The sequence below is a fragment of the Pelodiscus sinensis genome, chromosome 14 (assembly GCF_052426305.1).
Source record: "Pelodiscus sinensis isolate ZL-2025 chromosome 14, ASM5242630v1, whole genome shotgun sequence".
In the NCBI taxonomy this organism is placed as follows: Eukaryota; Metazoa; Chordata; order Testudines; family Trionychidae; genus Pelodiscus; species Pelodiscus sinensis.
Genome location: NC_143065.1, coordinates 47,442,165 through 47,467,434, shown reverse-complemented (window position 1 = coordinate 47,467,434; position 25,270 = coordinate 47,442,165). Strand labels below are relative to the sequence as shown.

The following is a 25,270-nucleotide window of genomic DNA, read 5'->3' as shown; positions in this document are numbered from 1 at the left end:
AGCCCCACCAGAGGGAAGGTACTCTGCCAGCAGAAGGAGCTGATTCTGGAGGCAGATGGCAGACCCCCGCTACGGTGGTGAGTGAACCCCCTCACAGCTAGACACTATAGTCTGTATCTACACAGCTATGCACTCACGTTTCTGGCTTCCATGGTCTTCCAGTTTAAGCACTTGCAGCATGGGACAGTATGGATACAGTGATGAATAAATCCTCAGTGATGAGTGATCTTAGCTGAAGAAATAGGTTTTACCCACCAAAGCTCATGATTTTATATGTTTTGTTAGTCTGTCAGGGCACGTCTACACAGCAGGGCAAAAGCTGAATTAAGCTAGGCAACTTGAGCTATGTCAATTACATAGTTGAAGTCTAAGCTGTCTGCACAGCAGGAAGTGGAAGGAAAAACATGCTTCCTTTGATTTTCCTTACTCATAAAATGAGGGTTGCAGGAATTGGGAGTAAGAAGTCCTCTGTCTCGCCACTGCTTCAAATGAACGGCTGTCAGGGCAGACATGCTCTGTGTTTTGGAAGGACACTGCTGTGGAGACAGGCCAAGGTGCCCCAGGACCACTCGGCGATGAAGAGGAAAGTTTAGCGTATTGCGAGAGCCCCTGCCCTGCTGGCTCAGCGAAGGGCTCTAACTCCAGGAGCGAACACGCTGCAGTGCCATGGCTGCACTTCAGCCGCGCGGAGACCTGGCCCGGGAGACTCAGCTCCGCACAGCGCAGCGGCGCTGCCCCCCGGGCTGCAGCGCGTTTCACGCGGGGGGGGGGGGGGGAACTGAGCGACCCCCCCCCCCCCGACTCTCAGGAACAAAAGCAGCGGCAGCCTGGCACGAGCCGGCCCGGGCGGGGCGCTGCAGAGCCCCTCCTCCCCCGGCAGCCCGAGCACGTGGGGAGGGGTGGAGCGGTTGGAACGCTGCGCGTTAGACCAGCCATGCCACCGAGACCCCGCCCCCTCTCCTGTCTGCAACGGGGCTCACGTGCCCACCCCAGCCAATCAGCGTGGGGCCGATGGCTCTTTAAGAGCCGCGCGCCAGTCGCCTCGCGCTGCGGCAGCGGCTGGAGGTTTCCATGGAGACCCCCGACGGGAAGGTTGCCATGGCTACGGCGGCAGGCGGGCGCCGCGGCTGGGCGCTGCGGAGGCACGCGCTGCTCATCGTGATCGGGGAAGTCGGGACCGAGGCGGAGCGCGGGGCGCTGCGGGGCGCCCTGGAGCGGGGTGAGGCGCGCGCGGGGCTGCCGGGCGGGGGCTGCAGGGACTGGCGAAGGCCGCCCGGGCCGCGTCAGCGTGCCGCACTGCGGGGGGGGGGGGCTGTTCAGTGCGCCCCGCCCCCATTTCACCCCGCCCCCTGCCCCCCTGCCCCCGGGCTGCTTAACCCTCCCCCCCGGCCCTTCACCTCGGCCCCCTCCCCCCGGGCTGCTTAACTCACCCTGCCCCCTCCCCCCGGGCTGCTTAACCCGCTGCCCCCCCCCCCCCCGTTCTTCACCCTGCCCCCCTCCACTTGAACTATCTCACCCATTACCAAGCTAGCTTCCCCAATTATCACCTCTAATACCATTAACTCACAAACATCCCACTCTCCCCACCTCTAGTATCATCAATTCACAGACACTTACCTTCCTTCCCCCCCCCAGCCCCCTCCTGTTCTGCAATGTGATTTGTCCTTTTCATGTGTCTTCATTGTTTTAATTGTACCCTTTGGTGTATATGGTTGTGACAATTTTCTTCCACTACTTGATCTGAGGAAGTGGGTCTGGCCCATGAAAACTCATCACCTAATAAACCATCTTGTTAGTCTTTAAAGTGCTATATGGTCCTGCATTTTGCTTCAGCTACCCCAGACTAACACGGCTACATTTCTATCACCCCCCTCCCCCCGGGCTGCTTAACCCTCCCCCCCCCGCCCTTCACCCCGCCCCCTCCCCTCAGGCTGCTTAACCCTCCCCCTCCAGGCCCTTCACCCTGCCCCCCTCCTCCCGGGCTGCTTACCCACAGCCCTCCCCCCGACATTTCACCCCGGCCCCCTCCTCCCGGGCTGCTTAGCCCGCCCCCTCCCTCTGGACTGATTAACCTCTCTCCTTCGGCCCCTCCCCTATGCTTCGCCCCGCACCCTTCCCCCAGCTGCTTACTCCGCCCTTACAACTCCCCCCCCCCCCCCCTTCGCTCACTGCTTATTCTACCCCCTTCCCCTACAGCCCTCCTCCCCGGGCTGCTTACCGCTTCCCCTGGATCCCCCCCAGGTTCTTACCTGCCCCCCACAGCACTGGACCTCTGGCTGCTTACCCTGCCCCCTCCCCCTGGGTTCTCACACCACCCCCACAGCCCTAAACCCTCCTCCCCCTGCAACCCTCTGAACCCGCACAACCTGGGTTCTTACCCTGCTCCATGCAGTCCTGAACCCCCGCACCCTAGCTACTTCCCCTTCCACCCTGAGCCCCTCCCCCAACTTCTTATCTCATCCCCCTACACCCTCCTGGACCCCTCCCCCTGGCTTCTTACCCTGCCTCCCACAGCCCTAGGGCCCCTTGCCCTGCCTCACACCCTCTCCTCTCCCAGCTTGTTACTGAGACCTTCTGCAACTTTGGTTCCTCTTCCGGAGGGTTCTTATTCTGTCCCTGCAGCCCTGGTCCCCACCCCTTCAGCTTCTTACCCCAGCTTCATCATCAAAGCCCTGCACCAACCACTCCATCTCTCTACTCTCCCCCTTGCTGCAGCCCAGGACCCCTCCCACACAGCTTCTTATTGAGACCCTTGCCACCCCTGCCCAGATCCCTCCTCCCACCCCCATGGCTTCCTATCCTGCAGATCTGGTTCTTCCCACCCCAGTTCTGCTGACTATTGCCTCAGCCCCAGATTCTTCCCATCCACTCTGCCCCAGCAGGCTGACCATGCATGGGGTGAGCTGAGGGCTGGCACTTTAAGCAAGGTTTCAACCCAGCTGCTGAGACAATCAGGATGTTCTCCTTTTCCCAGCAGCTCAGAGGCTCTTGTGGGAAGTGGTACAAATCCATCAGTGTCAGCTTATGTCTACTGGCAAAAATGGTTGAAGTGTTTGTGTTCATTGATCTGGGGCTTCTGGAGCAGGCTGGGAGTCATGGGTATGTGGAGTAGGGGCCTGTAAAGGACCTTAAATTGGCTCCCATGTGCTCTAAGGCCTCTGGAATTAGATCTGGAGCTGGGGATCCTCAGGCAGCCCTGGCTCCCTGACACTATTTACTAATATACTTACTTGCGTCTATAAACACAAAGGAGGTAAAGAGCTCTGTGAGCCTGACACATGGTATCCCTGACCTCCTGGCACTGCCTAGCAGCTTGTGGGGAGGGGAAAAGGTAAGTGCTTTGAAAGGCTCATGTGTGGGAAGGAGAAGCTCCTCTCACTCATGCTCATCCTTACATAAGAGATTTCAGCTCCTTAATCAGCTAAAGCTTCTTATAGTCTTTACCGGAAGTGACATGAAACTCAGGCCTGGAGGGGAACGAATGCCAGCTGAAGCAAAATGCAACTTTGCTGCTTTTGTGCATGAAAACAACTGGCTTGCATTCAGTGGTCTAGAACTGATTGATTACATTCCCTTGGTCTTGTGTGTCTGTCACAAAGTCCCCCATATGACTTGCAGCATGGGACAATGATTAGACTGAAGATGCATTATTATTAGGGCTTTTCAACCCCTCCTTCCTTAGGAAAGCATCGTCATCTTGACAATGGCAAAGTTTTTGTGAGACAAGGTGAGTGAGTTACCTTTTATTGGACCACCTTCTGTTGGTGAGAGGGAGAAACTTTTGAGCTTCATGAAGCCCTTTTTCTGGTCAGGAGGTGGAATTGATTGTTTCACATAAGTAGTTAACATATATTGTAAGGGGTCATTGTGGCAGCACGTCGGGTACCCCCTGATCCTGCACCCCATCTGCAGCAAGATGAGACGCCGCCAACCAGTAGTATAGAAAGGGTTTATTGCTTATCCAGGATACAGCACCACTGTTTCAGGAGTCAGGGCCAGGAAACCTCAGACCCCTTGGATTAGGGGGTCCATCGTCATCACTAGACCCTCAGTCCTCAGCTAAGGCTGCTTCCTTCATGTTTTGCAGCCAGCAAACTTGGAGATTTTCAAGCAGTCCCTGCATGGGCCATGTATGCACGGTGCTGACAGCATGTGCCGGTGGGTACCAAGCGTGCACAGCCTGAGCCCTTCAGTTCCTTTTCAACTGTCCTTGGCCTGAAATGGAGCTCCCCAGTTCTCTGCAATCTTCTCAGATTCAGATTGTTCTTTAGGTAATTCTTTAGCTAGTTCTTGTTTTTTCCTGTTACTGTTAGTTAATAATGAGTTAGCTTTTAAAAAAACCCACAAAAACCTTCCCCTCCCCCCCCATCAAGATGCCTGGCTCTCTAAGCTTCAAATGCTGTGTCTCTTGCAGAGAGGTGATGCTGGTTTCTGACGGATGTTCTCAATGTGTCAGGTGCCTTGGAGAAGACCATTTGCCTCAGGATTGCCCTCATTGTGCCAAACTTAAGGCCTGGGCTTGCAGGGACAGAGACCTTTGACTGAAGTTGATTCTGCTTGAGAAAAATCCGCAGCCTGCTTCTGACCCGGCATCACAGCCCAGGGTGGTATGATCACCCCCAGGTTCTCCTCAGGGCAAGAAGATGCCCAAGAAATGGAGCTCCTCAGTACCTCATGGGGACCTTTCTGCCAAGAAACAGCCCTCCACAAGGCTGAGGTCATCAAGCATCGGTACCTATGATGCCCCCAGTACCTCAGGCACCACGACACCTTCTGCTGGCTCGGTACCAATTCCAAAGGGTCCAAACACCCCTAACGGGCACCGGCAAAATCACGGCACAGGTGATGACAGTGGCATCATCATTGTCATCTTCGTCACCACTGTTGGTACCGATGAAAACTTCGGCACCTAAACCAACAGTACCAGCACGCACCTCAGCGCTGTGCCTAATAGCTCCAGTGGCCCCTATGAAGTTTGAGGCACCTATGAGGACTTCAGCACCACTGGCACTGACAAGGGCTTTGGCACCGATGATATCTTTGGTGCTGCCAACCTATCAAGGCTCTCTCCCCTCAGCACTGACCAGTCCATCGGCCCCATATGTTCCTAAATTGGAGACACTTGCACTGATACTGGCAGCACCATTGCCTTACATGCAGCACTCAGACTTAGCAGTTGCATCTGCTCTGCAGTCGCTTTTAGGCACTGATGGATCGCCAAGACCTGCAGCATCACAGCTGGTGTCCCCAGCACCGTCACACTTTTCAAGTGATGAAGAGGGCATACAGGCCTCTTTTTCTCTACACTGCAGCCCTCTGGTGTGCTATTACAAACCGCACTATGACCCTGGGTGTTCACAGCTCCTCCCCCTTGTATGGACATCCCTGGATGCCACCCCCAGTACCGCATCCAGCACAATGGCCTTATTGGAGTCCATGGGGTTCTTATAGGAGGTGTCACAGCATGCAACCCAGCCCTTATAAACAGGGCAGTTTCTATATGCCATGCATAAGTGCATCTCTGCCACGATCTCAGCTCATAGAAGAGCAGGAGGTTCAACCTCCTGAAGAATCACCTCCTAATGCCTCTCCTCCAACGAATTCCTTGATTTCACCTGATGAAGATAGATTCATGGAGGTGAAGTCCATCAATGGCTATTAGCCAGGATGAGTAGGAATGGTGTCCCTAGCCTCTGTTTCTCTGGAGGTTGGTGACAGGGAAGGAATCACGTGAGGATTACCTGTTGTGATCCCTCCCTCTGAGGAATCTGGTATTGGTGCTGTCGAGATGCAAGATACTGGGCTAGATGGACCTTTGGTCTGACCCAATATGGCTGTTCTTATGCTCTTATAATGAGACTGCAATTCCTCCACAGCCTTCAGCAACAGATGTTTTTGCACACTTTCATGAACTCTTCAAGGCTACATTTACACTACGAGTTTTCTCGGCAGAAAATATGCTAATGAGGGACTCATTTGCATGAGTTGTAACCATTTGCGTATTTTCTGACAATCCATTTTTGTGTTGGTTTTTGCACAAAAAACAAGCAGTGTGGATGTTTTCTTTTTGCGCAAAAACCCCTTTTTCCGCAAGATTGGTAAGCCTCCTTTTTTGGGGCATAAGGATTTTGCGGAAAAGGGTTTTTGCACAAAAAGTCCACACTGCTTGTTTTTGCTCAAAAAACCCAACACAAACGGATTGGCAAAAAATATGCAAATGAGGGGCTAATTTGCATATTTTGCCAAGAAAGCTCGTAGCGTAGATGTAGCCCAACAAGGTAGAATCAGAGCTCAAAATTACTACTGAGGAAGTCTTCGAACCTCAGCATGAGCTCACAGGCATCACCCTCAACCAAAATAGCCCTACCAATCAACCTAGCCATTCTGGATCTCACCAACACCATTTGGCAAACCCCTGCCTCTATGCCATCAACATGCAAGGGGCAGATAAGAAATATTATGTCCCCGTCAAGGGTTTGGAGTTTGTTTACCCACCCCACGCCAAACTCCTTAATGGTTGAAGCCACACACCAACATGTGAAGCAAGTTTCCACACATCATCACCTGATCAGGACAGTAAGAGACTTGATCTCTTTAGTCGCAAAGCCTATACAGTTCAGGATTTCCAACTACTTGGTTTTGCTGGCAAAGTACAATTTTAAGAACTGTGCCAAATTAATGGACATAGCGGAGGATATTTCAGAGGCAAAGACACCACAATTTCAAGCTACTGTAGCTGAGGGACTGATCATATCTTGTGCTGTTCTCCAAGCTGTGCTGGATGCTGTGGACACAGTTGCCAGGACTGCTGCAATAGCCATTGTTATGCATAAGGCCTCCTGGTTCTCCCCAGCAACATTCCCTTGGGAGATCCAATCTACGATTGAGGATCTGTCCTTTGATGGCAACATACTGTTTGCTGGCAAAACTAATGAGGTCCTCAATACCATGAAGGACACACCTATCACCCTTTGCACCCTGGGCATCCCCATGCCCAACAGCGGACGTCGTATTGCTACTAGCCTACCTGCATCAGCGGCCTGACAATAATCAGGCCAGAAACAGAACCCACCCTCACAGATGCAAGCCACCTTCGGGCTCAGTGGCACAATGACCACCTGCCAATAAGCGTATTTCAGGCCTTGGTCAAGGGCCTGGAAAACTCCCTAGAACTTTCAATGCCGATTATAACCATGCACACCTTCTGAAACCGCCTTTGCCCATTTTACCACCCGTGGGCAGCTATCACAGAAGACAGATGAGTGCTGGACATGATTCTCTCGGGATACACCATTCCCTTCATCTCCAGCCCCCTGCCTGTCCTCCCTCCCCGTCCCTCTTTAGGGACCCCCTCACAAGCTTTTACTCAATCAGGAGGTTCTCTATCTGCTAGATTTGGGAGCTATAGAACCAACACTGGGAAAGGGTTCTACTCCAGTTACTTTTTAACTCAAAAGAAATCAGGAGGCTGGAGGCCCATCCTAGATCTGTGCAGAGTGAACAAATTTGTAAAGATGCAACATTTTCATGTGGTTGCTCTACCCACCATTATCCCGGCATTGCAACAAGAGGGTTGTTTTTCAGCCCTCGACCTTCAGAACAGTTACTTTAATGTCCTAATACATCCTGTACACAGACTCCTACGCTTCACAGTAGGCTCGGCCCACTACCAATATCGAGTCCTACCCTTCAGTCTGTCCATGGCTCCTTGAGATTTTTCCAAACTGCTGGCTGTAACTACAGCTCACTTATGGGGATAATTATATTCCCTTATCTCAACAGCTGTCTTCTTAAGGCCACATCGCAGACTGAGGCAATTTGCATGATCGATAACCATACAATGTTTTTAGAAGCTTGGCCTCTGGATAAACTGAAAGTCAATTATCCATCTGTCCCAGGTCATGAAGTTTATTGCAGCCAGTCTAGACCTCAAGGTCCCTTTCAGTCCTAGTATTCTGTGATTCTAGACTCCACTTCAGCACAAGTCTACTTACCTCACAACAAGTTCCTTACTATCCAAACTCTGGCCACAACACTTTACTCCCCCCTCCCCCCCACATACTACAGCCAGGGACAGCCTGCAGCTTCTCAGCCATAAAGCAGCTACTACCTTCGATGTGTTGTGTGCCCAGCTCTGCAGGCGCTGTATGTAGATCTGGTTCTCCATGATGTGCAAGCCTCTCAGGCATCCCATGTTGCTCCAGCTCACCATACCTCACGATATCACGGCATCCCTCCTCTGGTGGATCAAACAACCCAATCTGTGTGAGGGTGTTCCATTTCTGCCTCAGCCCCCTCATGCATGGCAAGACCTGATATCACTGCCCCTGCCATTCTTCTTGTACTACCTCCCTAGTCTCAAACAAGCATCGCTTTCATTCAGTTCCATCAGGGTACACCTAGTGGCCAGTACAGCCTTCCACCCCAAAATTGAGAGATTCTTGAAGAGGCTGCTTTTCCTCTACCTGGATGTGTCACAGCCTATACCTTCCTGGGATCTTGATTTAGTGTTATTGACCTTAACCAGACCACTCTTTGAGCTTCTTGCTTCCTGCTCATTTTCACACCTTTCCATGAAAGTCGCCTTTCTGGTTGCCATCACATTGGCTGTCACGTTGGGCATTTGGCTGCACTCATGGCCGATCCACCCTTCATGATATTTCACACAGTCAAGGTTACTCTTTGCATGTACCCAAAGTACTTGCCCAAAGTTGCATCCTCTTTTCACACAAACAAGCTGGTGAACTTTCCTGTGGGTCCCCTCCCCCCCCCCCCCCAAAGCCTCATGCAAATGCATTCAAGACTTCCATGCCACACACTCAGTGTTAGACAAGCTCTGGCCTTTTATCTACAAAGGACTAAGATCTTCAGGAAAACCCGTCTCCTCTTTGTAGAAATCACTGAGTAGATGAAGTGTCAAGCCATATTGAAACAAAGGCTGTCTAAATGGATCACAGACTGTTACACCGTGCTACACCCTAAAGGGTTTACAACCTTTGTTACGTGTGACAGCTCATTCTACTAGAGCGGTTTCTTCATCCACTGTGTATTTCACAACATACTGCTCACAGACTTTTGCAAAGCTGCCACCAGGCGTCACAACTTACCTTTGCGAAGCACTATGTTTTTCCTATGGAATCAGAGTTGACACTTCTGTGGGTTCTGCAGTACTACCATCAGCGTCCCATAATATTCTAAAGCCCCAGCCACCACAGGGCGAAGCCAATTGTTAGTCTCCAGACGTAGAGCATCCACAGGGACATCTCTTTCGAAGAAACAAAGGTTACTTTCTTCGTACAATATCTGGAGTTCTTCTAGATGAGTGTCCCTATGGATGCTCCATGATCCACCCTCTTCTCCGCTGCTTCGGACTTAGAGGACCTGCGAGGTAGAGAAGGAACTGAAGGGTTCAGGCCACACATGCACAGTATCCTCTGGCATGGCATGTGCCATTGGCACCACTCATGCACAGCCTGGGCAGGACAGCATCAAGACCAGACATGGAACATCCACAGGGACACGCATCTCGAAGGACTCCAGTTACTGCATGAGGTGAGTAACTTCCATTTCCAGAGAAGTGTCTGTTCAGAAATGTATTTAATTTCTGTCTCCTGCACTTATTTGCAGTGGTGTCATATTGTTAGGACTGCTAGGGTTGGAAAGTCCTATCACTAAACAGGAGAGACAGTTTGGCCAGGTTCTGTTCCTGACTCTGATATTGAATTGATGTGTGACCTTGGGCAAGTCATGTCACTTGTCAGTTTTTCTAACTGAAATGGGAATAATGATAGTCAGCTGCTCTTTGTGGGATGCGTTGGGGTTACAGATGAGCGATGATAGACGGGTTAAACATTATTCAATGGACAAAAAGCAGAGGCTGCGGATCTGTGGTCAGATGTCATGTTATGCTGATGCCCATTTGAGACACTGATTTGAGACACTGATACCTTATAACTTGCAGGTCATGTAGATGTACTGAGAAATGGGATACGCTTGCTGGGCTGGAGTATACAGGGACCTTTGTGATAATGGGTCAGTCTGCTGAACAGAGGATTATTGAGCAGGAACTGCATTTTATCAGTGAAGAGACACCCAGCAAAATCTGTCTTAATTGGCAATAAAATGTTACTGTGCCCAGAAAGCCCTTTGTACCATTTTGTCTGTGATACAGGAAGGAGTTTAGAACACAGATCCAAATCGGATTGCCTTTGGACTTCTTGGCTGCACCAACATTGAAAGCTAAGTTGGTGCAAAGTGTCAGTTTACGGTGTGAGTGGGATGTTCTATGAGTGCAGAATACTTACTTTTTTAAAAATTCATATTATATTGTTTTATTATGGGTATTGTTTTATTATGGGTTAAACTGAGGTATTGTCATACAGAGAGGAAGACTTTGAGGACTTTCCTCAAGAACACCACCCGGTGTCCATTTAGACTCTTCCCCACTCTTGTCCCGGACTGACTGGGGAAAGTGTCGGAGCCTCTTGCGTGACTGCTACTCTTGAATACTTTTCCTTAGTGTGGTCCAGAACACACAAGGTAGACTAGATTTCTGAACAAACATATTGTTCTTTCCCTAAGCATTATTCTGTTTCAATGCAGCATGTGGTTCTCGGTGTGAGACTTGAACCATGGCTGCTATTCACATGCTATGTCTGTGACTAAACATTTCTAGTCTAGTTTGATCCATTCAGTTTTGGAAGGAAAGCTGATATGAAAAGGGGGTTGGAGGTCACGGCACTGCAGGAGCGGTACGTGCTGGGAGCCGGCTAACAAGCTCCCGCCTGCACTTCCCCACTCTGATGCAGAGGCAGCAGCGCAAGGGGCATGTGGTCAGTTCCTCATGTGTACCATATCAGAAGTGGCAGTGCGGTGGGGGGCACGCAGCTCCTGCCTACTCCCCCACACCACGTGCTGCTGCCTCTGATATGGTACATGGCAGTAGTGGAGGGAGGTCTTGCATGTAATCATTTGAACTTGTACAGTAGCACACACCTATTACTAACCCCATCCTGGTAATTTGCTGAGGGCTGGGGATGATCTTTGTGCTCTGGACATAGCTCTGATATTTGAATGTGCATCCTCTGCTGAACAGAGACCACTGTGTCACATTTAGTCGGTTGTCTCTTGAATTGAGCTACAGCCCTAGAGAACAAAAACAGATTATTTCCATCACCTGGATTGGTCCCCATGCTCCTGCAGAGATTGGCAACAGACTCCTGTTAGGGTGGGAACAGGTGTAGCGCTAAGGGTGTTTTTCTGTCTTTTTGGACTCTCTGCTTTTAATGCACTGTCACCTAGGAATTCACTCTGAGATGGTGGCAAAGGTGTGGGGGAGGACATAGCAGAGAATACTGCTACACTTGAGAACAGTGGTGGGCAACCTACAGGCTGCATGCAGCCCATTGGGGTTCCACCTGTGGCCTGTTCATGCCCTGTCTCCCTCCCTTCCCCACATGTCTCTTGCGCACTGGGAAACTGGAGCCCTGTGCTTCCTACTCCTCTCCCTCCTAGCACTTTTGGAGTGCCACAGATCTGCTGATTCATGCTCCCTTTTTGGATGTGAAGGTGATTATTTTGCAAAGATAGCAGAGATTAAAGGGCCAACTTAAAGGGTTGATCTGTGGGCTTTGGAAGAAGGGTTAAGTAAAAGTTGCGGGGGGTGGGGTGGGGGTGAGCTGTACTCCAGCTCAGAGGGGTACAGAACTGTCACACCCGAACAGATCAATTGTTAAAATAGTTTAGTATCCCATCTCTGCCAGTTGCTAATGCTGAACGCTTCAGAAGATGTAAAACTCCCACAGCGCATTTGCTTGTGTATTTGGTTTAGTCACTGTTTATTGAACCTCACTAAAATGGCACCTCACGTACTATCTTGTCATTTGTAAAGGAATAAATGGAAATTGGCTACCTAACTGTCCCTTGTCTTTTAAAATGTTTTCCAGGAGGTCTTAAGTATGGGCTTCTGAAATAGCATAAACAGGCATCAGTTTCATATAATCACCTGGCTGACTTGTATTGACCCTCCCCCCATTTTCTCCATTCCTAGTTTTTTGAATTCCTGGAGAAAGGCCTTAATTCTACTTTTTTTTTGTTGGGCAGGAATTCGCTCCTGGAACATTCATCTTCCCTCTTGTGATCTGAATCATCAACTGAGACTCTTTGTAAGTCAGCATCTTGCTCAGTTTTCTTCTGAGTTAAAAGGTAAGTTCCTTTTATTTATATTTCATTTTGTTTTGCTTTTCTGTTGGAGTTTCAGGTTGGTGAATGGAGGATGGAAATGAAATTGTTACAGATTTTTCTTTCTTCTCATGAGTTGCTTCTCCGTGTTTGAACTGATTCCACCTTCAGTGTTCATGGTAGTAACACAAGGCATAAATGTTTGTTGCCAAAAAAAAAAGCAAACATGATTCTGGGATGCATTAACAGGAATGTTGTGAGCAAGACAGGAGAAGTCATTCTTCTGCTGTACTCTGCACTGATTAGACCTCAATTAGAGTATTGTGTCCAGTTCTGGGTGCCATATTTCAAGAAAGATGTGGAGAAATTGGAGAGGGTCCAGAGAAGAGCAACAAGAATGATTAAAGGTCTAGAGAACATGACCTATGAGAGGAGACTGAAAGAATTGGGCTTGTTTAGTTTAGAAAAGAGAAGACTGAGATGAGGACATGATAGCTGTTTTCAAGTATCTATGAGGGTGTGACAAGGAGGAGGGAGAAACTTTTCTCCTTGGCCTCTGACTATAGGACAAGAAACAATAGGCTTAAATTGCAGCAAGGGAGGTTTAGGTTGGACATTAGGAAAAACTTTCTGTCAGGGTGGTTAAACACTGGAATAAATTGCCTTGGGTTGGGGGGGGGGGTGTTGTGGAATCACTGGAAATATTTAGGAGCAGGTTAGACAGACACCTGTTGGGGATGATCTATTATAGACAGTGCTTGGTCCTGCCGTGAGGCCAGGGGACTAGACTCAAAGACCTCTTGATGTATCCTTCTATGATACGTCACTGCAAAGAAATTTAATCTGGAGGTGCTGGTGAGGGTGGAGGGTTTGTAGGTGGACTAGAGACATGCTTTTAAACACAGTGCCCAGATAAATAAAGCATTTTTGTTTTTTCCTTCTTAAAGCACAATACAACAGTATTTCATACAAATTGCTTGTTCTCTGATCTCTTTATAGACGCAGTTGACAGAAACTTTGAATTCCCCACTCGTGAGAGTGTGATCATCTTGCTGTGGGGTGGAGGGCTGAGAAACTAATCGAATGTACACTTACCTGAATAGCAATTTGCATCTTACAGGAGTTAACTCCACTTTCTTAAACGGGAAGATGATGAGGAGGTACTTTAAAAAAAATGCCAATGGCACTTAATATAAACTGCCTTATTACCAGGCATGCAGATCTGGCCTCAACTCCCAAGCTAACTCACACTGTTAAATTCCTCAACATTTGCATTCATATTATGTATAGGTCAGACATATGGGCACAGATTGTCACTGTAAGCTGCACCTGCTAGAGGTTTTTGTATCACTCTACCTCAACTGGTCAGATTCCTCTTGGGAGGCATTCACGGGTTCTTGGAGGAAGGTCTTGTTTTCCTAATGGTCAGGATATTTAACTGGAAAGCAGAGAGTTCTACTTCTGGCTCTGTCATTGATTTACTATGTGAGCCTGTGGCTGTTTCCTTACCTATCCAGTGAGCATAGTGCTGGGGTGATGCATTCAACAAAGGATGAATATAGGCAAGCAACATGGGAATGCAGGGGCAAGATTAGAAAGGCAAAGGCACAAAATGAGATCAAACTAGCTACAGGCATAAAGGGAAACAAGAAGACCTTTTATAAATACATTAAAAGCAAGAGGAAGACCAAGGACAGGGTAGACCCACTGCTTAGCGAGGAGGGAGAAGCAGTAACAGGGAACTTGGAAATGGCGGAGATGCTCAATGACTTCTTTGTTTCGGTCTTCACCGAGAAGTCTGGAGGTGTGCCTAACGTAGTGAATACAAGCAGAGAGAGGGTAAGTTTAGAAGATAGGATACACAAAGAACAAGTTAAAAATCACTTAGGAAAGTTAGATGTCAGCAAGTCACCAGGTCCTGATGAAATGCATCCCAGGATACTCAAGGAGCTGATAGAGGAGGTATCTGAGCCTTTAGCTATGATCTTTGAAAAATCATGGCAGACAGGGGAGATTCCAGAAGACTGGAAAAGGGCAAATATTGTGCCCATCTATAAAAAGGGGAATAAGAACAACCCAGGAAATTATAGACCGGTCAGTTTAACGTCTGTCCCAGGGAAGATAATGGAGCAGGTAATTAAGGAAATCGTATGCAAACACTTGGAAAGTAATAAAGTGATAGGGAATAGCCAGCATGGGTTTGTGAAGAACAAGTCATGCCAAACTAATCTGATAGCTTTCTTTGAAAAGATAACGAGCCTTGTGGATAAGGGAGAAGCGGTGGATGTCATATACCTAGACTTTAGTAAGGCATTTGATACGGTCTCGCATGATATTCTTATTGATAAACTAGGCAAATATAACTTAGATAGGGCCACGATAAGGTGGATGCATAATTGGCTGGATAACCGTAGTCAGAGAGTTGTTGTTAACGGTTCTAAATCCTGCTGGAAAGGGATAACAAGTGGAGTTCCTCAAGGGTCTGTTTTGGGACCCGTACTATTCTATATCTTCATCAATGATGTAGATATTGGGATAGAGAGTACTCTTATTAAGTTTGCAGATGATACCAAACTGGGTGGGGTTGCGACTTCTTTGGAGGATAGGGACATAATTCAAAATGACCTTAGCAAGTTAGAGAAATGGTCAGAGGTAAACAGGATGAGGTTTAATAAAGAGAAATGCAAAGTGCTCCACTTAGGAAGGAACAATCAGTTCCATACATACAAGATGGGAAGCGACTGTCTAGGAAGGAGCATGGCGGAAAGGGATCTAGGGGTCATAGTGGACCACAAGTTGAATATGAGTCAACAGTGTGATGCTGTTGCAAAAAAAGCAAATATGATTCTAGGTTGTATCAACAGGTGTGTTGTAAGCAAAACTCGTGAAGTCATTCTGCCGCTCTATTCTGCACTAGTTAGGCCTCAGCTGGAGTACTGTGTCCAGTTCTGGGCGCCACATTTCAAGAAAGATGTGGAGAAATTGGAAAGGGTACAGAGAAGAGCGACAAGAATGATTAAAGGTCTAGAGAACATGACCTATGAAGCCAGGCTTCATGAACTGGGCTTGTTTAGTTTGGAAAAAAAGATTAAGGGGGGACATGATAGCAGTTTTCAAATATCTAAAAGGGTGTCACAAGGAGGAAGGCGAAAATTTGTTCCTCTTGGTTTCTGAGGACAGGACAAGGAGTAATGGGCTTAAAGTGCAGCAGGGGAGGTTTAGATTGGACATTAGGAAAAAATTCCTAACTGTCAGGGTGGTCAAATATTGGAATAAATTGCCAAGGGAGGTGGTGGAATCTCCCTCTCTGGAGATATTTAAGAACAGGTTAGATAGACATCTGTCAGGGATGGTGTAGACGGAGCTTGATCCTGCCTTGAGGGCGGGGGGCTGGACTCGATGACCTCTCGAGGTCCCTTTCAGTCCTATTATTCTATGATTCTATGATTCTATGATTTTTGTAAACCAGTGGAATATTTGTGGAGTCAAAGCTCTGTGTATTACTATGTATGGCAGAGCAGGGAATGTTTTTCTACCGAGGCCCATTGACCCAGAGAAGAAATCAATTGTGGGCTACACATAGCCCTGTGGGAAGGCGGAGTTGGGGGAAGGGGTTGCAGAGACTCAGTGCTGCCCCTACGCTCTGGGATGGGGCCAGAAATGAGGGGTTTGGGTTTGGGAGAGTGCTCTGGTTGGGATGGGGTGAGAGTGCGGCAGAGGGCTCTGAGGTGGAGCTGGGGATGAGGGGTTTGGGGTACAGGAAGGGGTTCTGGGCTGGGGCCAAGGGGTTTGGAGTGTAGGAGGTGGCTCTGTGCTGGGGTATGGGAGGAGGTTCAGGGTGTGGCAAGGGGCTGAGGGCTGAGAGAGTGAGTTGGAGGGTGTGGGCTCCAGCTGGGCAGCACTTACCTTCGGCAGTGCAGCAGGGCTAAGGCAGGCTTCCTGTTTGCCATGGCTCTGCACTGTTCCCGTATGTGGCCACTACATCCCACCCCAAGCAGTGATATAGCTCCCATCCACAGGTATCGCTCCTGCAGCTCCCATTGGCCATGATTCGCAGCCAAGTGGAGCCTTGTGTTGGGAGCAGGGGCAGCATTCAGAGCTTCCGTGATTGCCCCTTTGTCTAGGGGTTGCAGGGGCATGCTGGCTGCTTCAGGGAGATGTGCAGAGCTGACCAGACTTCTAAAGACTTCTTACCCTAGCTTCCCCCTATAGCGAGGCAAACCAGCACTCACAGCAATAGCCCCATTGAAGGGGGAAAGGGGGCAAGTCTCAGGGCTTCCAGCCCTCATCTACAAATCCAGCCTTATATCTACAAATATAAAAAACAGGAAAGGATACTTGCCTAGTCACATTAACGTTTCCTTGAATTTTATAATTATGGTGAGGAGCCATACCTGCTAGGGGACCATTTTACAGGCAGGATTTTTGATCCCACTTGTCAGAACAACTGTCATTTCTTGGAGTTGCTGTGATCTAGTGACTGGCATCTGGAAAGGACACAGTAAGGGAAGGAGCCTTAGCAGCTGCCCTGTGCAGCCTGCTGCTTTGGGAAGGAAGTCCCTCAACACCTCTCGTCTGCCAGGACCTCATCCAAGGAGGGCACAGACAGCCATCTCACTCTAACAGTTCCTGGCAGGGAGACTTTCCCTTCAGCTTTCACATGACTGTGATTCCACCATCCTCAGCTTTGCAAAAAGTTCATCGTAATCATCAGGGTAACTACTCCCTGGCAATGAGAAGCCACAACTAAACAGCATCTTGTGAGCAACCTGACGCAGCCATTTGTGCTTGGGTGTGCACATGCCCCAAGCCAATACTGGAAGGCATCTTGACAGACCATGTAGTTCAGTGTGCTGCACTGAAGGTGGGCTAAGTATTATTTAGGGCAGTGCTGGGCAAGATGCGACCTGCCTAACAGATCTGGCCTGTGGATTGCATCTGGCTGCTTTTTATTTATATCCTGCTGCCTGCGTCACCGAATTTCCAGGAGGTGGCTCAGGCAGCTGGATCCTATTCAGATAGCTCCCAGTCATCACGCTACCCCAGCAAGGACTGGAGCCATGAGCCCTTTACATAGCTGCAGCAATCCCGGGCGGCTGCCAGGCAGTGTGGTAGCGGTGGGTCCAGGAGCCGCAAGCCCTTTGCTTTGTTTAACTTGAAACCTCTGGCCCCAGACAAGTCTGTGGGGGAGGCTATTCCCTAGCTCTGCCCCACGCCATGCCCCTTCCATGCATGGAGCTGGCCCATGACCATATACCAAAAGTCATTAAGTCGTCTCATGCTCCCCCATCTCAAGGTGGGACTGAGGCATCCTAGGCCTGCCCTGTAACCAGATTACATCTGTGCTGTATCCTGGAGAAGCAATAAACACCCTGTATTCTACTGGCTGGTGGAGTCTGTCTGTGCGATTACGGGGGTGTAGGAGATGGGAAAACCCCAACACGCCCAACCTCCCTGCTCTGAGCGCCTCACGCACCCCAACTCAAACCCCTGCACCCTCACATCCACAAGCGTGTGGCTTGCTCAGCACCCCAACCCTCCACCTGAGCCCAACACTCTCCAGCCTGGAGCCCCCTCTCTGAACCAGCATTCCCTTCTCCATGTCCTCCTGCATCCAGATTCCCTCCCAGAGCTTGCATTTCTCACCACTTCCCTCATTCTCACCCCAGAGCCCGCACCTCCTGTCCAACCCAGTGAGGGTACGGCTAGACTACAAGAGTTCTTCTGCTTTTTTTAGTGGAAGAGCAGACATGCTCTTTCGGCAGCCCCGTATTCCTTGTTCCATGAGGAATAAGGGGACTTCCCAAAGAAGGGATTTTTCTTACATTTGGCCCTGTCTAAATGGGCCAAATGTTGGAAAAACCTCTTCTGACAGAAAGATCGAAAAAAAGTGGCAGTGTAACCGTACCCTCCGTGTAAGCTGGGGATAGCAAGTGATGGAGAGGAGAGGAACAGAGAGGGTGGGGCCTAAAGAATGGATGGGGTCGTGGGGAAGGGAACGGGTAGATCTTGGCTTGTCTTGACATTTAGAAAGTGATCTTGGGTGTGTAAAGGTTGGAGACCACTAGTCTAGGTATACCACATCCACCGTTTCTCCCTTATTCACAAGACTTGTCATCTTATCAAAGAAAGCTTTCAGATTGGTTTGACATGACTTGTTCTTTACAAATCCATGCTGGCTGTTGCCTATCACCTTACTATTTTCTAGTTGTTTGCAGATTTCCTTAATTACTTACTCCATTATCTTTTCTGGCACAGAAGTTAAACTGCCTGGTCTGTACTTTCTTGGGTTGTTATTTCTCTTTCAATAGATGGGCACTATATTTGCCCTTTTCAAGTCTTCTGGAATCTCTCCTGACTTCAGTGACTTTTTAAATATGATAGCTAATAGCTCAGATCCTTGAGTATTCTAGGATGCATTTCCCAGGTCTTGGTGACTTGAAGACATCTAACTTTTCTAAGTAATTTTTAACTTGTTCTTTTAAAAAAATTCTAAACCTACTCCATTTCCATTAGCATTCACTATGTTAGGCTTTTTTTCATCATCAGACTTCTTGGTGAAGACAAAAGTCATTAAGTGCCTCTGCCATTTCCAAGTTTCCTGTTGATTCTCCCTCCTCACTGAGCAGTGGGCCTACCCTGTCCTTGGTCTTCCTCTTGCTTCTAATATATTTATAGAATGTCTTCTTGTTTCCCTTTATGTCTGAAGCTAGTTTGAGCTCGTTTTGTGCCTTTGTCTTTCTAATCTTGCCTCTGCATACTTAAATTACACTGCTCTACAGCTAAAATGCTTCTGAAATAAATGTAGTCAAACTTTCCTAATTCTGGGTCACTGAGAATGAAAATGATGCTTAAAATTGTTGATTGGCTCTAGTTTTCAAGATATGCTATTGGGTCAGTATATTCGACCCATGACTTGCGAATGGCGGAGGATAAGTGAGTTATAAAGGGAAGGGATCTCAATTTAAACCGGAAATGACTAAAATACATCTTTGACTGGATCTATGAATAAATCTATGACTGGGTTTGGATAGTATTTGCTTTTAGGCAAAACAATGAATGATGCAATCTGAAGCTGGTATTGCATTATACATGATATGAATTGCATCATTATTCCTAGAAGTCATGGATGATGCAATCATAACGAAGCTTACTTCACTCTGCTGAACAGATTGCCCTATATCAGCTCTAGAAATCATAGTGTTGTGCTCTTATTTGTCAGTGTTTGATTTTTGCAAAGGGACACATTTCTGTTTAGCCAAAGTGAGCAGAGATGCCTTGTACTTGTATGAACAGTGCAGATAACTTCTGCTATGTTTGTGGTGAAGTGACTTTTGCATCACAAAAGCACAGTATAACCACTATGGTTATGGTTAAGAAAGCCTATCACCTTTATTTTGGCTGCAAAATTGGAGATCAGGACAAGAGGTGAGCCCCACACATATGCTGCGGCACTTGTGCAACAAATCTTCGCCAGTGGTTGAACAGAAAAAGGAAATCTATGCCTTTTGCAGTGCCAATGATTTGGAGAGAGCCAACAGATCATACCAGCAATTGTTAGTTCTGCATGGTGCCTCCAGTTGGGAAAGGTGTGTCAAAGAAGAAAAAGTGGACTGTGCATTATCCAAACATCCCATCAGCTATACGCCCAGTACCCCACGGAGAAGAACTGCCGGTTCCTGATGCACCAGAATCATTCTCATTTGAGTCAGAGGAGGAAGAGGATGAAACTTCTGGTCCTGAACCATCAATGACACAGGACCCACATTTTTCTCCCATCCTCCTCCTCCTCTGAACCACACCTTATAACACAAGGTGAACTGGATGACCTTGTTAGGGATTTGGGACTACCCAAGAGTAAGGCAGAGCTGTTGGGCTCCAGACTACAGCAGTGGAATCTCCTGGCAGGTGATGTTAGGGTTTCCATTTTTCCGTGACCGTCAAAAGGATCTTGTCCCATTCTTCTTCATGGAAGGTGATCTTGTAGCCTGCAACAACATCGATGGTGTGATGGCAGCCCTCAACATCATTCACGATCCAGATGAGTGGAGACTGTTCATTGAGTCATCAAAGACGAGTCTTAAAGCTGTTTTGCTGCATAATGGCAATGTTTTGCCATCAATTCCAGTTGGTCATGCAGTCCATATGAAGGAAACCTATGACAACATGAAACAACTTTTGAGGTGCATAAACTATGACCAACATCAGTGGCAACTTTGTGGCTATTTGAAGGTTGTTGCTCTCTTGCTTAGTCTGCAGACTGGATACACAAAGTACTGCTGTTTTCTCTGCGAATGGGATAGTCGTGCAAGAGATTCCCACTACATCAAGATAGATTGGCCACTCTGACAGTCATTGAAGCCTGCGAGGAAAAGTGTTCAGCATCCACCACTTGTTGAATCAAGGAAGATTTTGTTACCACCCTTACACATCAAGCTGGGTCTGATGAAGAACTTTGTCAAGGCCATGGACAAAACACAAGCAGCTTTCAAGTACCTCCGTGGAAAATTTCCAAGGTTAAGTGAAGCTAAGATAAAGGAAGGTGTCTTTGTTGGTCCTCAGATTCGTAAACTTCTTCGAGATGATGCATTTGACCATGCACAGCGTGGCAAGGAAAAGACGGCATGGAAAGCCTTCCAGTTAGTGGCAATAAATTTTCTCGGAAACAACAAGGCAGACAACTACAGGTTGTTAGTGGAAAACCTCCTCAAGGCATACAAAAGCCTTGGTTGCAACATGTCACTAAAGATACATTTTTTGCACTCTCATCTACATTTTTTTCCACCGAACTGCGGCGCCATGAGCGAGCACAGCGAGCGATTTCACCAGGACATTGCAACAATGGAGAAACCCCATCGAGGCAAATGGAGCCCATCAATGCTTGCAGACTATTGCTGGACAGTGCCAAGAGATGCTCCATTTAATGAATACAAGAGACAAGCCAAGAAGTGCCGAGTGGACACTGAATAGGACTAAACTATGTACATAATAGTTTTTTGCCTTTTGTTTCTTAATACATTTTATTTATATAACCCTTTTGCTGATTTTTAAAGTGTTACATAAACAGGACAGGTGAAATATTATCATGTAAAGCAACCATAAACACATGAAAAGACCAGGTTTACAATTTATGATTAAAACTCTACTTAGTAATCTATACAATATACATAGACGTAAAATGTAAAAACTTAAATATCTTGGTAACAGTAGACAATCAGTTTTGTCATATTTGAATTCAGCACATCAAAATACAGAGATAAAATGTGCTATTTATTATGAAGCAGACAACTTCTAAAAAATTGTAGACCAGTGTTATTTGCTTATATTCATCCTCTATAATTTGACCTAGTTTCCACTTTTTATATTACTCCTTTTTGATTTTTAGATCATGTAAGTTCTCCTGGTTAAGCCAAGGTTGTCTCTAACCATACTTTCTCCATTTCCTACATAGTGGTATAGTTTGCTTTTGCGCTCTTAATAATGTCCTTTTAAAAAACTGCCAATTCTCTTCAGTAGTTTTTTCTCTTAGTCTTGCTTCCCATGAGACCGTACCTACCAGGTCTCAGGGTTTACTAAAATCTGTCTTCCTAAAATCCCTTGTCTCTGTTTTGCTGTTCTGTCTTCTACCATTCCTTATCTTGAACTCCGATTTCATGATCGCTTTACCCAATCTGCCTTCCACTTTCAAATTTTCAACTACTTGCTTCCTATTTGTTAAAATCAAATCTAGAACAGCTTTCTCCCAGTAGCTTTCTCTACCTTTACTGCCACCAGTAGGCTGACATCCAGCAATTTTTCCTTTTCTTCAGATGTGACCAACACTATCACAAAAATCCTCCAAAGCCAGAAGGTTAGCTTCTGTCTTGAACAGCAATTCTCCTGTATCAAAAAACAATGGAGGGCCAAAGTGATGCTGATTGGAAACAGTGTTCCCTCTAAGATTTTCCATCCATGAGTAGGAGGGTGAGTTTTGACATATTCCATCCCTTGCCTTTGTCATGCCCACTGCTCCTTTCAACCCATTTTCTCCTGACACCCACTCCTCCCCTCTCCTCTTCCTTCCTCTTGTCACCATTGCCTTTCCTCTCTTCCCCTCCCATCTGCTCCTACCAGTATCACCTTGTTCTCTCCCCTTTCCCACTTCCACTGACACCTTCTCATCCCTATCCCACTCCTCCTGATCTGTGTGTGTCACCATCAGGTTAGATTTCTGTGACTTACTATCTCGAAGCCCGAAGGTAGATGCTATACCAAGGTGTCATCTTGTGTAGATTACAGCAGCCCCCCTTAATGAGACGAGCCACTTTCAGTATGTTATTACCTCAGAGGCTCTCATTCCTGTGGCAATCCTCCACCCCATACTTGATGAAATTGGCTTGTAAGTATAAATAAGCATAACTCAAAGATGCTTTGGACAAAATACTTTATGTAACCTATCAATTTTAATGTTAAAGTCTGCTGGTAAAGAATAAATCATGTCAAACCAATCTGATAGCTTTCTTTGATAGGATATCAAGTCTTGTGGATAAGGGAGAAATGGTGGATGTGGTATACCTAGACTTTAGTAAGCATTTGATATGGTCTCGCATGATATTCTTATCAATAAACTAGGCAAATACAACGTAGATGGGGCTACTATAAGGTGGATGCATAACTGGCTGGATAACCAAACTCAGAGTAGTTATTAATGGTTCACAATCCCGCTGGAAAGGTATAATAAGTGGGGTTCCGCAGGGGGTCTGTTTTGGGACCGGCTCTGTTCAATATCTTCATCAACAATTTACATATTGGCATAGAAAGTATGCTTATTAAGTTTGCAGATGATACCAAGCTGGGAGGGATTGCAACTTTTCTGGAGGTTAGTGTCGTAATTCAAAATGATCTGGACAAATTGGAGAAACGGTCTAAGGTAAACAGGATAAAGTTTAATAAAGACAAATGCAAAGTGCTCCACTTAAGAAAGAACAATCAGTTTCATACATACAGACTGGGAAGCGACTGTCTAGGAAGGAGTACGGCAGAAAGGGATCTAGGAGTTATAGTGGACCACAGTTGAATATGAGTCAGCAGTGTGATGCTGTTGCAAAAAAAAGCCAACATGATTCTGGGATGCATTAACTGGTGTGTTATGAGCAAGACACGAGAAGTCATTCTTCCGCTCTACCCTGCACTGGTTAGGCCTCAGTTGGAGTATTGAGTCCAGTTCTGGGCACCACATTTCAAGAAAGATGTGGAGAAATTGGAGAGGGTCCAGAGAAGAGCAACAAGAATGATTAACGGTCTAAAGAAAATGACCTAGGAAGGAAGGCTGAAAGAATTGGGTTTGTTTAGTTTAGAAAAGAGAAGACTGAGGGGGGACATGATAGCCGTTTTCAGGTATCTAAAAGGGTGTCACAAGGAGGAGGGAGAAAATTGTTCTTCCTGGCCTCTGAGGATAGAACAAGAAGCAATGGGCTTAAACTGCAGCAAGGGAGGTTTAGGTTGGACATTAGGAAAAAGTTCCTAACTGTCAGGGTGGTCAAACACTGGAATAAATTGCCCAGGGAGGTTGTGGAATCCCTATCTCTGGAGATATTTAAGAGTAGGTTAGATAAATGTCTATCAGCGATGGTCTAGACAGTATTTGGTCCTGCTATGGGGGCAGGGGACTGGACTCGCTGACCCCTTGAGGTCCCTTCCAGTCCTAGTATTCTATGATTCTATATATCTTATTTGGATGCATGTATCATTCTTGTATGTAAAGTTATGAGATTTTCTTACAGTTTTAAATGTTCAAATGGTGTACCCGGAAGCTTTAATGACTGGGTGATCAACTTAACTTGAGAACAGCCTTGTTCATCCTTTAGGTTTAAGTAGTGATTGGTCCTAGGAAGACATGTGACCATACCAGCTGGTAGTATGGTACCTGTTTGACTAGGTAACTTTACATGGATGGTGGGGTAGAGAACAGAACATTTCTGCCCAAGGAGAACCTATGTAAACAATGGGAAGCTCTCTCTTATCTTTGGCTGGGCTGGGGAAGAAGGGCCTGGCACACTTAGATACAAAAGGAACCACTAGAGACCCAAGTCAGAATAAACAGTCACTTTTTGGCTTGAAGCCTGGCCTGAAATAAGAAAAAGTTCTTTAGGGTAAGGGACTGCTTGTAGTAATTTTTTTAGTGAATTAGAATTAGCTGTGCATTTTCTTTTAATTTTAATTCTGTAATTTAAGCTACGTCTCAACTGTAAGCTTCTTTCGGAAGAGAGCGTCCACACAGCAAAAGAGCAATGAAAAAGCAATGTGCTTTTTCGAAAGATAGCATCCCCATTCATTGCACGCTATCTCGCATTTAAATTGTGATTAGTATGGACGGAGTGGTCACCAGGGCGCACCTGTGGCTTTTTTTCGAAAGAATTCCTTCTTCTGTATCCACACACGCCTTTTTCCGAAAAAGCTTTTTCGGAACAAGGCTTCTTCCTTGTAGAATGTGGTTTACTGCCATAGGAAAAACCCCTCCGTCGTCTGACTTTGTCGAAAGAACTCAATGGCAGTGTGGATGCAAGTATTGTTGTTCTAGAAAAACGCTGCAGTGTAGACTCACCCTTACTTTGCTCTCTCCTTTTTCACTTGCAACCACTTACATCCTACGTTTGCACTTAATTAAGTAGACTTTGTTTACTATCAAGGCCAGCCTCAATAATTACTATGGGGCGTGGGGGAGAGCAACCAATGTGCATATTCCCTCTTTCATTGATAGAGGATGAACATCCTCATGAGCTTTCTTTGTGTGAAACATTTACTCAGAGAAAGATGGATTTATTTGGGGGTTTGTTCCCTTTTGGGTGCCAGCCCTAGAACTGCATCCTGCCAGAGCTGAAGTAATTGTGTCTGCGTTGCTCTTCAGGGGACAGTTATCCCAACTCTGTTGCATGGCTGAGGGAGACCAGGGAATCTGGCCCAGCAGGACAGGACGGTGGGAAACCCCAGAGAGGAAGAAGGTGTCAGTGAAATAATCAGCACACCAGGAGACTGCTCCAAGGGGTCATCTGTGACCACACCTGTCTCAGTTTCCACTTCTCTTGCTAGTTCAAGGCCCTGGTCCAAACCT

The 25,270-nt window shown here is 47.1% G+C and overlaps 1 protein-coding gene across 2 annotated transcripts in view; it reads left to right on the top strand.

Annotated features, from left to right (window-relative positions):
- The first annotated feature begins 1,027 nt into the window (after nt 1-1,027).
- Nucleotides 1,028-25,270, top strand: part of MAP1A (microtubule associated protein 1A) — a 117,191-nt gene continuing 92,948 nt past the window's right edge. For both annotated transcript variants that reach the window (XM_075916980.2, XM_075916979.2), the window contains exons 1-2: nt 1,028-1,219; nt 12,103-12,204. In XM_075916980.2, coding sequence (XP_075773095.1) covers nt 1,072-1,219; nt 12,103-12,204 — 250 coding nt within the window. In that variant the 5' untranslated portion in view covers nt 1,028-1,071. The remainder of the gene's footprint in view (nt 1,220-12,102; nt 12,205-25,270) is intronic.